Genomic DNA, 15007 nt, shown 5'->3' with positions numbered 1-15007 from the left:
TTTATTAATTTCCACCATATTCTTCAAACAATATTTTTTACTAAGTAATTATATTCTCTACTTGTTTGATTAATTTACTTTATTCACCTAATGAATCATATATTTTTTTCATATTTACCCATATTTTAAAATAAAACGTACAGTGTTATACATTGTGATGTAATTTATAAAACTTAACCATTACAGGTTAATTGATCACAGAGAAGAGATATTGATATTTTCTAATATTATCTTGCAAAGAAAAAAATATATTTCGTTTCTTTTTGATAAATTACTTCCAGCAACGTTATACATTGCCTCGTGGCGAAGTTGCCCTACGGCTTTGAGGTCTAGCGTTCGAATCCCAGGTCGTAGAAACTTCTATTAGGTTTTTCTGCTCAATATTATCCCGGAGTCTGAAATTCAATTCATATATGACAAGTTTGAGGGAATAAACTCAGTAAACAGTGGATAAAATACTATTGTATCTGTGCGTGTGTAATATTTTAGGTAAGTATTTTACTTACATTTTTAAAATCACTAGATCTTGTTCACGGTTTCGCCTTTACTACTTCAAAAATCCCTATATCATAGTAGCGATCCATAGCTCAACCTGTACAATTCTAGCACAGATTACTTAAAAAAATCGTATAAAAAAGGCAAATATTAGGAAAAAAAAGTATCCTCTATCTTAATTCAGTATATGGTCTAATCGTTGCCAAACTTCATCCAAATCCAAACGTCCAAACATTTTTACAAACTTGCGCATTTGTAGTATTAGTAAGGGAGTAAGATTATAAAGAATTAAAATCTAAAATTCTGTATTTTATTTTAGATTGGTAACACTGGATAAACGAGTGGTGTGGGAAACATTCTGGCGGGAAGTTAGAGACCGCTCTACCGCAGTCGATCGATAATTTCTCGTTTGTTCTCGCTATTATTAGACGGTGTTTGTTTTGTATGGGAATGTTCTTATGGATATTGATTATAAAGTTTGATGTTTATGTACAGCATACGTTTTAATGTTGTATTTTATAATTATTAACCAATTTCAAAAAAGGAAGATGTTCTCAATTTGCGTGTATCTTTTTTTATTTGAAAGTTCCCAGTGTGGAAGTCATTAAAAAGACAATTTTGTCTATGGTCTAAAACCAGCATAATGTATTTATAGAGTAAACTGATTGAATATGGCTGTATAATTTTAATAGTTTTCTTCTCTGACAGCGTATTTGGGCTATGAGCCGGGGTTCGATGCCCAAGCCGGCAAATAAATATTTGTGTGTATTTTTTATTCCAGACATATAAACGATTTGTTTACGATTAAAGATTATGTTCGATATGGCGATAAACCCATCCCATATCACATTATGGGACGGATTAACGTCTGTCCGACTCGTTGATGTATTTGTCCACACTCTGCCTACCCTTTTGAGGTTAAGGGCTTATACTTTATTAACAATTTACCATATCACGAATATATTTTATTAAGTCAATGAAGGTACCTAAGTAGCTTCACAATAACGTGAGAATTTTTAACATAGAGAAAAGCAAACAGATGAAAGTCAATCTTCCTTTACGCGACAAATTTAATATCATCTATAGCCTTCTTAAAAAACACACAAGACGGAATAAGTAGTTATTTATATTGTTAGACTCCCGCCTAGAATGTTTAATAAGCAAGCAAGTTTGTATATTTATAATAAGACGTACTTATATCAAGCAGTATGCTATGCAGAACTATTTTTGCATTTTAAAAATATGAAATAGTATTGACTGAACATGTGTTGCATTTCGCCTAGCATAGCTGCTTTATGTAAAAAGGAGATAAAAAATCATATTGGTATAAATTAAAAAAGACTAAGTATAATTTATGAACCTCTTTTATATACCTTTCGGGATTACTGGAAATATTTACTGAAAGAAATGGAATCATGAGATATATATGTTTATATAAATCAAAAATAGGTTATTTGTAGGTATATTTTAATATTTTTTCTCTGATTAGTCTATTTTCGCGATGGATTGAAAATAACGATCTGTATCGTTTACTGAAGTCGGCGATTAGTCAAGATACCTTCCTATAATGGTTAACGTTAATAAAAAACAAAATAATGTAGTGGAATAATATATCGCACCGATACGTTTGTTGTGAGGATATGAAATTTATTATTTTCTATCTAAATATATAGACGTCTTATCTAAGGAACTAGGTCTGTTATTTGTTAATTAACATTTAGACTTGGACTTCTTCGGCTTGGTCACGACAAAATTCATGTGAGATATGAAAAGCATGCCTCGGGTGCTTGGGAATGGAATTGGTGTCCGAACATGGCGACAGGCTATTTATCAGGGACTCACACTTTAGTCTACCTCATCGGGGATTTAGCATAAGCCTATGTATGGACTACTCTTTAACAGATAATTCTATCTAAATAAGAACTTGATGGCATAGGTATCTAGCATCTACCTACATACTTATTGTCTTTTCAATAATTTTGATTTGGTAATTGACACGGTTCTTATCATACATAATCCCAAAGAATTAATAGAATCTTAATAAATTAATATTATCTCGATTAATAAGACAACCAAACTTACACATTTAATTATTATAATAGTATATTTAAGAATCCGAAGCTTATTTTCAAATTATTTTTTACGTGTTTTTATTAAAATAAAATACTACCGTACATTATTTTTTCTTTTCCTTATCATTTAATCTTTGGAGTTTAATAATCAATACTACACACGAGTAGAACATTCTTTCCAAAAGAATTAAAAACACAACTGCCAGGTAGCGGGATATCCAACGGCTCGTAAATCAATACTCATAGAATAAGGAACGCTTCGCGAACATTCTTTGTGGAGCCGTGAACAACATAAGCAATCCCCTCAGGTTGGGAACAAGTTTGATTTATCCCGCAAGTATCTATTATATGTCAACCATCTGCCATCTTACAATAGAAAAGGGGGCCGTCATAACAGCTGCTCTTAAATGCAGTTTCCTTGCTTATAGAAATTGTGTCTAAAGGTAATAATTGTATTGGACAGTACATGAATTACGAAACTTCGGTTTCGTGTAGTTTCGAAGATAGAGTTAGAGAATCGTTTTGATCATGTCGGCATAATTCTATCGACTAGCGAGGGATAATTAATGATCTCTCTTGACTTTTCAAAGAAATAAAATAAGTTATTAATATTATTACTTACAATGATAAAAAACTTTTTTGACATTTTCCACTCGAACAAAAGTAAGTGATTTTTGAGTGTTGACTTGTAAATCTCTCTTTTACGAGAATCGGCCTGGAATCCGGGAGAGGGACCACCGCAATGTCTATTTCTGCCGCCAATCAATAATGCAAGCAGCGATCTAAGTATGTCGGTGTTAACTGGTTACTGTTAAAATATTATAGGTACAAACTAATTGAGTATGAATGAGTATCGAACTTGGGGTTGGGAAACTCTTTCTTAGGAGTCGTATTTGTAAACCGTTGAGGTCATTGCGTCGATTGGCTATTTCATCTAGTATAAATGAAATGTAAATGAAAAATAATCATATTATTAGATACATGTAAAAATCATAAAATATTCTATATAAAGAAAACGAACTAAAAAGCGTAAAATTGGCTCGTTAAGATAAATAAATACAGATAAACTAATACACGAAAACAATGTTCCCCCAAAATCGGTAAACGGTATTTTTTAATAATAACTTATTTTCCGTGGTTTTTGAGCAGTTTGGGCAGTAAATCGTTTGTTCAAAAGTTTTTATTTTTAGATTACGAAGTTTAAACCTAGTATAAAGGTATATAATATATTATCACAGAGATATTTTCAGATCCTTTATATAAGAAATTTTCAAGAATAAAGACTAATAAATAATAATTACTAATCGTACAGTCAGTGCACCCCTTATTTCTGAATTTTTTTTATTTTGCTTTTATTGATTAAAATAGGCTAAAAATATATTTATAAGGTATTGTTGATCGTAGTTTATAATGCATATTGTGTAAATTATAATACAGTACGGATTTTGAGACGGTGCAGTAAATAAATACTTAATCGCTGTAACTACAAGAAAACTTTCTTACGAGACTGTCCATCATTGTTGAAATCATTAAGATCTATATACACATTATAAAAAAAACTACAGTCAGCAAGACAATGGAAAATGTATGTAAAACGTTTTTGATGCTGATCGGATCTGTTGGTTATATGACTCTATACTATCAGAGCATTCAATACTTTTAAGGTTAAAAATTGCAAAAAAAGGAATTGATTTACATAATAAAAAGTTATATATTACACAACTGTAAATGCAGATTTTAATGTCTTAAAAAATTATGGGACAAGCTCCTTAGAATGTTTTCTGGTAGCTACAGTGGTTGAGCTAGCCACCCATACAACCTCTTCTCAAAAATCCATCGCGTATATGTATTAGTTCCACAGATAAATTATAAAAAATACTTGCGTAAATTAGTTACAGTAGACCTACTTCGAAAAACGAACACCGAAACGTCGTTCCGAAACGAAGAAACGACGAAGTTCGGATTTAACCGTACTACCAAATTACTTCGTATCCGTCATAGTTCCTTTCGGAACCATAAACAAACGTTCGAATGAAAATATTGTGTCGGATTAGAGATGTATATATTCAAAAACAGTAAATTTTTACCTATTATAATATTCTTGTGAAAAAAACATTTAAATTGGATGTCTAATTAGGTTTTCTGTTATATAACTATTATTTCATAACTCTAAATATTTATTAGATACAAAATAACAAATATTTTTGCTGATTTTGCAATCTACGGTCTTATTGCATTGTGTTTTAATCTGTGGAATATTATAATTTTTGACAATTGATGGACATTGACAAGTTGACTGGCGAAAATCACAACAAATTGGAATTGAAATTTACAAGTAAAATTTATTTATTGTATTGGTAAGTTTATTAATAAAATGTTATTTATTCGCTTTAAACAAATATCTTTTCAATTGCAAAGGCAGTTATTGTGTAATAACAAGTAAATTCCTTGGTTTGATCTATTAAAGAAATCATTAGTTTTGCCCATCGATATACACAATGGTTTTACGGTAAAATTTATTGAATCTTTCTGTGAATTTTATTATTTTTCATCCCAGTAGGAATAAGAACCCATATATTTATGTACCATGTGTTAGGATGTTTACAATAAACAATTAACATTTTTCTTATGATTCCACCTAACAGTTTCAAGGAGAGTACAACGACGAGTGCGCCCAGCGACACAGGCGGACCTCTAATCGGGTCCTTCGCATTGACTGAACTGAAAAAAGAAGTACTGGAGGATTCTGAGAGAGTTAAAAAGAAATGAATAAAAATTAAAAACGAATACAAAAATGATTGTAATAATGTTTTATTTTCCGATAACATATATTTGGTAGTTAATCTTCCATGCGTGATGCAGTGTTGGTTATGGCAGCTCTAGCGAGTTAGTAGTTGTTTAATTATTTGATTCTGAAACAAGAAAATATATTATGTTTAAAGTCTAATAAATTCAAAGTCATAGGTACTTTCTACAAAGGATGGCATAAAATTCATAAGTTTTCTAAGGGTTATATGGGTGCAGTCAATGCACCCACATATGCCTGGAATTACATATTTATGAAAAAATGAGAAATTATTAATGGCTTGTTTAACCTAAGTAAATAGAGTGTTTAAATTTATTTTAAATTAAAGGCTAATGCTATGTGGATGATACTTAGGTACTTTCTAAGAATTATTAATATCTATTAACTCACTGTTCTTTAATAAGAGTCCTTTCGTGTCGGTTTTGTGGAAATTTTATAAATTTAGACAATATATGAGGCTGACTCAGACACTTGCCTGAGGCACTCAGAGACTGTTTGCTGGGCCATGGACCCATCTATACTTAGTTCCACAGCTCCCTAACAACTCCTGGAATAAAAATGTAGCGCAGTCAAAATATGAAATTGACAAATATTATATACATTTTAGTACAATGCATCAAAAAACAAAAACAAGATCATTTAGACGTTAAGAATACTACATATACTAATACCAGCTAGGTTCTTGAGAAGGGTAGAAAGTAATATTTCTTCTGTAGCTTACCTTAGTGGTAGTATCAATTCTCTGTATATGTTCTTTGGAGGAATTAGTGGAAGTATATCTTCGCAGATGGTTTCAAAAAGGGGTGGCAAAGTCCTATAAGTTCTTCCAAATTCCATGTTACGCAGGTTTTACGCAGTTAGAGACGCTTCCAACTTCGCCCAGCACTTTCCTATCGCAACAATTCTTCACACAGGAGTTATTGAGCAATTTTAAAACCTCTGAAGTACCAAACGAAAATCAAACGAAAGGCTAAGAGCTTTCGTAAAATTGACGCTAAGATCAGAACGAAGAAACGATGTATTTTATGTCAAATGTGTTTTCATAGTGCGGTCGACGAAAGTAAAAATGTCATTAGTGTCAAAATCCGTTTACGGATCCGTCTTCGAATCCGTCATCGGATCCGTAACACTTCGTAGTAAGAAAATGTACGATCCGTCATCCGAAACTACGGATTTCGTTTTTCAAAGTAGACTCTCTGGTTGAGTATGGAAACCTTTTAGGTTAAGTTAAGTATTTTACTTAATGATAGAAATGTAATTTATAATGCATTTATTTTTAGCAGTCATTATTTTGTTTTATTTTGACTCACAACTCTATCAATAACCAACAAATATATGCCGAAATAAACGCAGAAAATACCTAAGCCAATTACGGGCCACCGTAGATGGCAATCATCAATTCGAAGTGGAAAAATAAGTTATCCCAGAAAGATCTGGGATAGGGATACATAAATGTAAAATGATACGACTACTATGTAAAATAATTAGTGAATGATCCAATTTTGTGCTGATTGTTGCTATATGTTATGGGTTGCGTTTATTTATTTGTTACGCGTTAGATGCATTTAGAATAAAAGCGTAATGTGTGTATTTTTGTGTTTTTATATTGAAATGATAATCGACTGTAAAATCGTAACATACGCAAGTCAAAGAGCAAAGCGCATGATATTTTTTGTAACACAGTGTTACTAGTTGCTTCGTTTAAATGACCAGGCGTTTAATAAGTAATTGTTTTAGTTTTAAATTCATCAAAAGTATGTACCGTATGTAGATGAATGATATATATCTAATTGATTAGGCATTTGCAGACAATAAGAAAAAAAACTTACATAAACTTAAATAAAACAATGACGTTTAATTTTATATGCATTTATTTTTATTAACAGTCACAATCATCAGTTGGAATTGGAATGTTATACCCTAAAATAAATTAACTTAACCTAGACGTTATGTACAGAGCTAACAACTACTATTTACAGTAATATTGGTGGGTGAGATCAGAATATAAAATGTCGACTAGTTGTTCTGCGGTGTGTTCACTGTTCAGTCAACCTCCTCGACGGTGGGTCCTGTGCCGTACTGCTGTCGCTGCTGCTGCTGTTGTTGTTGTCGGTTGCCATCAGCGGCGGCTCCGTGCAGCTTGCTCATGATGGGCGAGCAAGCTTGCTGCAGCTCACGCAGCTTGTGCTCGTACTCATCCCGCTCGGCCAGCGCGTTGTTGTCAAGCCAGCGCAGTGCGTCCTCGCAGGCGGAGCGCGCCGTCGCCTTGTCTTGCTCGGCGAGCCGCTCACCCGCCTCGTCCAGCGCCTGCCTCACGTTGAACGCGTATGTCTCGAGCTGGTTGCGCGCCTCCACGCGCCGCCGCTGTCGCTCGTCTTCCTCCTTGTACCGCTCCGCCTCCTCCACCATGCGGTCGATTTCGGCGCGTGACAGCCGCCCTTTGTCGTTCTTGATTACGATGTTCTGCGAGCGGCCGCTGCTGTTCTCCTTTGCGGTCACGTTTAGGATGCCGTTCGCGTCCAAGTCGAAAGTGACGTCGATCTTAGGCACGCCACGCGGTGCCGGCGGAATGCCGGTCAGGTCGAACCGGCCCAGCAGGTTGTTATCCTTGGTCATAGCACGCTCGCCCTCGTACACCTGCACGGTCACCGCTGGCTGGTTGTCCGCGTATGTGGTGAATGTTTGCGTCTGCTTGCACGGGATCTTGGCGTTGCGCTCGACAATCTTGGTCATGACTCCACCGGCAGTCTCGATACCGAGCGATAGAGGTGCTACGTCTACCAACAGCACATCCTGGATCTTAGAGTGCTGTTCACCACTGAGGATGGCGGCTTGTACTGCGGCGCCGTACGCGACTGCCTCGTCTGGGTTGATCGATAAGTTGAGCTGTTTACCGCAGAAGAAGTCTCTCAACATACTCTGGATCTTGGGAATGCGCGTGGAGCCGCCGACGAGTACTACATCGTGGATAGAGCTCTTATCTAATTTGGCATCCCTGAGCGCCTGCTCTACTGGCGCGAGTGTGCCGCGGAACAGGTCCGCGTTGAGCTCCTCAAAGCGCGCGCGTGATACTCGGGTGTAGAAATCGATGCCCTCGTGCAGCGCGTCGATTTCAATGCTAGCCTCGGTGCTGGAGGAAAGTGTGCGCTTGGCTCGCTCGGCAGCGGTGCGCAGGCGCCGAAGTGCGCGCGTGTTACCGCGGATGTCCTTACGATACTTGCGACGGAACTCATCGGCGAGGTGGTTTACCAGTCGGTTGTCGAAGTCTTCACCGCCGAGATGTGTGTCACCTGCCGTCGCCTTCACTTCAAACAGTGAGCCCTCGTCGATGGTCAGGACGGACACGTCGAAGGTGCCGCCGCCCAAGTCGAAGATGAGTACGTTCCGTTCGCCCTTCAGGTTCTTGTCGAGTCCGTACGCGAGCGCCGCCGCGGTGGGTTCGTTGATGATTCGCAGCACATTTAGACCGGCGATGGCGCCCGCGTCCTTAGTCGCCTGTCGCTGCGAGTCGTTAAAGTACGCCGGTACCGTGATCACTGCGTCACGCACCGCACAGCCCAGGTACGCCTCCGCGGTCTGCTTCATCTTCGTCAGCACCATGCTGCTGATCTCCTCGGGCGCGAACCGTTTCGTCTCGCCCTTGTACTCCACTTGGATCTTGGGCTTGCCGCAATCGTTCACAACCTTGAAGGGCCAGTGCTGCATATCTTGCTGGATCTTGGAGTCGTCGAATTTGCGCCCGATCAGTCTCTTAGCGTCGAACACTGTGTTGTTGGGGTTCATCGCCACCTGGTTCTTGGCCGCATCGCCGATGAGCCGCTCCGTGTCCGTGAAGGCTACGTACGATGGTGTGGTCCTGTTGCCCTGGTCGTTGGCGATGATCTCCACGTTGCCATGTTGCCACACTCCCACGCATGAATACGTCGTTCCTAGATCGATTCCTACAGCGGGCATTTTCTTCTGTGATTCTTCAATGTACTCTCAATATAAAGATTCAATAATTCGCTTCGATATAACACGTCGTTTGCTTGGTGTTTCCACCGATTGCTCCTTTCACTTCGCTTGATTGTATTTCAAATACTGATGCTTTGCCGCGCTCTACGAATCTTTATATACCCCGACAGCACTAGCCAATCAAACCCGAGAATATACTAGAACCTTATAGATCCACCAATCGTGTGTGGTGTGATGTAGAATTTTCGAGAACCCCTAATGCTATGCGCCAATAAACGGACAAACCTGAATGACAGAGATGGGAATAGGCATTGTGTGAATGAGATGAAAGATGCATGTGTTGTCGGCGTAACTAAAATTCCGCGGATTCAGGATTTTTTTTCGCGTATTTTAAATGTTGAAAGACTTTTTTAAAATCTTAGTAGATCTATATCGTTCAAGAGCTTCACTATAATAATTACAGATGTGACACTACATTTAAACGACAAATATAATATTTTGCATAAATTATGTGATTTATGACCAACTGGATCAACTTAAAGCAAATGAAAAGCGACGACGGTTTACACATTTAGTAAGTTTAATATAATATAAATATTACAATGACACGATTTAAATAAATTTTCTTTTTTATAGGTACAGTAAGCCGCAAAGGTGGCTGAACATAATATCCAATATTTCAAATCGTCGTTAAAATTTTGTGTCCTCATCAACCATCGTTTTCCTTCACTAAAATGAACTTCAAAAAGATTACTTTATTTGAGATAAAGAAAAATCAAAATTTCGGTTGAAGTTATATTAACTTCTTCTACATATGTAGAAGAGTTTTAAAGTATTGAAATTGTTCAGCTACTTTTGTGGCTGACTGTACTTACTTCAATAGAAAGAAATTAATATTTTTTTAATTCGCTTAGACCCAAGTAATTATTAAAATAAACTTGTGCTTGCTGCGAATACCGTAAATTATTAGATAAGAACAATAATGATGGGTAATCATAGTATACATTTTTATTATTGAAGATGGTAATTATTATAACTGATAGATATTTTATTTAAAGTACAAATTTTATCAAACATTCCTTTGTGGAAAAGTCAAGAAACAGATTTATTGAAATTGTTTTAAATGTGACTAAATAACTACGCGCTCTACATAAGTTAATTGTTCTTATTTACTTGCTACGAACATCTTATTACTGGAATTTTCATTTATGATTTTTAAGAATTATCATTTTTATATAATTTTGTTGGTATGGTATCCCTAATTCGTCTTTTCCAGGTCAATAATTCCAGAACGTTCATCACTTGTATGTCTGTCTCTATAATAGATATTGTCATCTCTTTCATTCACGCAGACTGCGCAGTAATTTTTTCTAGAAGTATCGATTGCGGTATTATATGTCCCTTTTTTACTTGTACGTTTATCTCTTTCTGTGTCCCCATCGAACATTCTAGAAGGATTATCCGACTATTTCTAAAAGTAGTTACTTACATTTCATTAAACGGTTGTGTTGTTCTTGTGAATTTTGCAGTATAATAACAACGGTACGAGGGGAGCGCGTAATTTCAGTAGGGTATAAATACAACAGCGATGCCGTTTTCGCCTGAGATACCTTTTCAAAGTGTAGTGTGAGGTTGGGTATTATAATTTATTTTAGGTTTGTGTAGATGTAGCTAAATTTTTTCCAAAATGTAGGCAGATTTGGCAGTAAAATAAGCAATGAAATGAGCAATAGAATTGTACAACAGGCTGCAGTATAATTGCAATGGCAACGACAACACCGATTAGTCCATAAAAAACAAAATGGCGGCGTCATCGCCCGGTTGAGTTGAAACTGCGTAGTAAAATGTAGAAACCTGGGGAAGGCGGTTTTTGTGGAAAATATGTAAGGTAGGTAACATTTATTACGTATTTCTTTAAAACCGACAAGTTCGGCAAAGTAAGTGTGGGTTAAAGCTTGTTCAGAATTCAAATTTAGTTTGACCTTGAGTCGACATACGCACATAACAACTAATAATATTTACATTATTCAACATATGATTGTGCTTTCTGATAAGTGATTGTCATTCGTATTGGCTAAGAAATGCTTTGAGCACTTCAATATACTAAGTAGGGTACCATATGGTAAGGCTTTCGTAACAGTGCGGAGAAGTATTAGTATCAGTGATATGTTGTGTTTACTATCGGTATTTTGGTAAATCTAAAATAGGTAATTAATTTCGTAGAAGCATTATATTAGGTACATAGTAGCTAATAAAAATTTGCCGATTTTGCTTTCTAGTGTAATATTTATTTGTAAAAGTAGCAAAACAACTATATTTTATCGTTGAAGGAAAAGTTACGTCAAGGTCAATTGAGTAGGTTGAATATAGTAGGTTGAAATGTGAGAGTATTAAAAAGAGAGTCGCACTCAAGTGTGTGTAGTTGTTTACACAAGTATTATTGTTGTATAATGATTTCTTATGTTTACGCGAATGTTAGACATTGAAATTAAACTAATTTTCGGATTCTATCGCGGTAATTAGTGTTTTATTTTCTCCCGACGTTTCGAAGACTTTGCAGCCTTCATGGTCACGGGGGGGACCAAAGTCTTCGAAACGTCGGGATAAAATAAAACACTAATTACCGCGATAGAATCCGAAAATTAGTTTAATTTCCATTATTGTTGTATTTTATATATTATTAGTAAATATCAAACGGTCTTAATAACAATCGAAGTAGGTAATTTTGAACAGAACAAAGTAGGTATATCTAAATCAGAAAATATTAAATCTTGGGAAGCACGTAACGACTTTAGTCGTGAACAATATAAATACATCTACTATGCAATATGTACATTTAGATTAATACTCTGCATACGAGTAACCGTATAAATTCACGATAAGATTATGAGAACGGAATAATTTACCATGCAAATTAAAGAACAATGGATGTTACTAACAGCTGTACAAGTCAGTTTTGAAACGACACGTAGGCAAATGCAAAATTTCGTGACTAGAATCTAAGTGTATTTAATACGGCAGTGTGTACATAAATACGTAATATTATTTAACAATAAGTTGGATTAAAGTTATAATGCGTATATTATATAAAATACAGAAATAGCGGATTTCTTTTTATTAATAATGCCGCGTAAAGTTTTGACGTATATGAACAGCTGTTCAATAAGATATAGAAAATAAATATGAATGGTTTGGGCGTGTTAGATAAAGTGGTAGAGACAGTAGGACGTCGAATACTTACTTGATAATTATTCAATACGTAATATTATTAATCAGTAGGTTGGATTAAAGTTATAATACGTATATTACGTAGAAACACGAAGGCGACTGAAACGAAACATAAAAAATGAAAATGGCGGATTTTTATTAATCTTAATAATGACGTGTAAAAAGTTTTGAGGTATTTATATGAACGGCTGTTCAATAAGATATAGAAAAGTAAAAAGTTTTGAGGTACTTATATGAACAGCTGTTCAATAAGATATAGAAATGTAAAAATTCCAAATTACAGATAGTTGGGCGTGCCAGATAAAATGGTAGAGATAGGTCGTCGAGTACTTGATAAATCTGTTATTTTAGGTATTGTTATCTTGAACATGCAATAATGCAGTATGTTTTTTTTTAACAGTGATTTATGAGAATTTTGACATTTAGGTAAACAGTTTATTGATTATCCAAGATATACTATATAAATGTACCAAATTAGGATGGATTGGGCGTGTCATATAAAATAGAGACAGTAGGTAAAGTGTTTGACTATATAGTAATTAATCTTGCATTATAAGTATTGCTGTCTACGATATTCGAAAGAACAATACTATTTTTTATTTTAACATTGACATATATATATATATATTTTTATATTTAAGCAACACCTTATTTTTTATCGAAAATATAAAACAAAATTGTTATAAAATATGGAAAGAGGTAGGGCGTGGCAGATGCAATGATAGGGACTGTAGACAAAGTCGTCGACTATTTGATTCTTTTTTAAATAATTCTATCTGCAACATTCAATAGTTTAGATTTTTTTAATTCAACAATTACGTATGATGTTTTACATTTAAACGTAATAATAGGTAAATTAATAAAAAATAAAACAAAAATATTTCAATTTACGCATAGTTTGGGTCTGTCAGACGAAATGGTAGAGACAGTAGGCAAAGTTGTTGACTACGACGTGAAGTGTGAACCACTTATTTTAATATTCATTAATACCTAAGGACTTTTAATTTTAACAATGACAGTAAATCCTTAATTTTTAAAATAGCAGTAGGTCATTTAATAGCAAAGAAATGAAACAATAATATTCCAAATTACGCATAGTTTAGGGTTGTCAGATAAAATGGTAGAGACAGTAAGTAAAATCGTTGACTACTTGGATATTCTTTTTTTTGTTCTCGTAGAAACAAAATTGTGAACATATTTAATAATACAGCAGACAGATAATTATTGGAATATTGGGAAACGTATAAGAAATATCATTTAATATCACTGAAATGAATTTTGAAAAATTTTCTAAATTACTGATAGTTTAAAAGTTTAAATTAAATTTCTAATATTTTATGACAAATTATTTCAATAATATTTGTAGGATTGTATGTATTTAACAATGACATAAAATTATTTAATATAAAAATTAAACACGTTCGTATAGTTTATTGTCAAATATAAAATGGTAGAGACAATAAGTAAAGTCGTTCAATACTTTTATATTTATTTTATAGGAATGTCGTAGAAAAAATTTTGCAGAATGAGTAATCGTAGGAAAATATAAGGTTAAGTATTAAACTAATAAATTGGAAAAACTGAATGAAATATATTTTTTGCATAAGACGAATACAACAACAAATTTATTAAAAAATCTTAGTAGAAATTAAAAAGTATAAAATTAAATTTAATTTATTTTTACCGACAAATTATTTATTAATTTTTTATTGTGATTGTATGTATTCAGTACTCGGTAGGTTATTTTATTTATCACAAAGTTAAAAACGTTCGTCTTATGTTTATTAAACAATAAACGAATACAATTACTATCAGATAATAATATTATTCCATTGAAATATAATTAGGTTGAAATAAGTTTTATATTTATTTTATTACAATATGTACAGACAAAAACGTTTGGGAGCATGAATAATCGTAGGAAAATATAAGGTTTTTATAATTACTAATGTACTTGAAATGTACTCTGGCAACTATTTAACATTTATTTAAATACAATATATTATGCATAAAACTAATACAACTATCAGATAATATTATTCCATTGAAATATAATTAGTTTGAAATAAGTTTTATATTTATTTTAATTTATTATCTACCGAAAAAAAATGATTATGTGAATGACTTATTGTAGGAAAATATAAGTTTTTTATTATTACGTATGTACTTCAAATGTACTCTGACAACTATTAAACATTTATTTGATTAGAATATAAATATTTACGTTATACAAACAGCCAAGTTATAATACATCGATATCATGATCGAGTTATATGTAGGTTCTAGAAGTATACACATATACAAAATTATTTTTTATTATAAAACTACAGTTACGGTTTAGTTGTTCAGAACAGAAACAAAAATTGGAGGTAGACAAACTAACGCCATACAAATTTGAGCCTTTAATAAAAGACTTTAATACATCTAAAAATTAATAGTGATTAAGATTTTT

At 34.0% G+C, this 15007-nt stretch overlaps 1 protein-coding gene and 2 long non-coding RNA genes across 3 annotated transcripts in view; 1 reads left to right on the top strand and 2 right to left on the bottom strand.

Annotated features, from left to right (window-relative positions):
- Positions 1-5358: 5358 nt before the first annotated feature.
- LOC119190781 lies at positions 5359-6002 on the bottom strand. Its single transcript, XR_005113095.1, has 2 exons — positions 5764-6002; positions 5359-5479 (listed from the first exon to the last, which is right to left on the bottom strand). It is a non-coding gene; the product is annotated as an uncharacterized LOC119190781 (long non-coding RNA).
- Positions 6003-7209: 1207 nt separating this feature from the next.
- Positions 7210-9422, bottom strand: LOC115450484 (heat shock protein 68). Its single transcript, XM_030178513.2, has one exon. It carries the CDS (start codon positions 9325-9327, stop codon positions 7417-7419), a length of 1911 nt encoding a protein of 636 aa, XP_030034373.2. The 5' UTR covers positions 9328-9422; the 3' UTR covers positions 7210-7416.
- Positions 9423-10943: 1521 nt separating this feature from the next.
- LOC119190808 overlaps positions 10944-15007 on the top strand; it is a 31790-nt gene continuing 27726 nt past the window's right edge. Inside the window, exon 1 of the long non-coding RNA XR_005113147.1 lies at positions 10944-11215. This is a non-coding gene — a long non-coding RNA (uncharacterized LOC119190808). The remainder of the gene's footprint in view (positions 11216-15007) is intronic.

This window comes from Manduca sexta, chromosome 26 (assembly GCF_014839805.1).
Source record: "Manduca sexta isolate Smith_Timp_Sample1 chromosome 26, JHU_Msex_v1.0, whole genome shotgun sequence".
NCBI lineage: Eukaryota > Metazoa > Arthropoda > Insecta > Lepidoptera > Sphingidae > Manduca > Manduca sexta.
The sequence above is the reverse complement of the archived record's forward strand: the minus strand, read 5'-3'. Positions and strand labels throughout refer to the sequence as shown.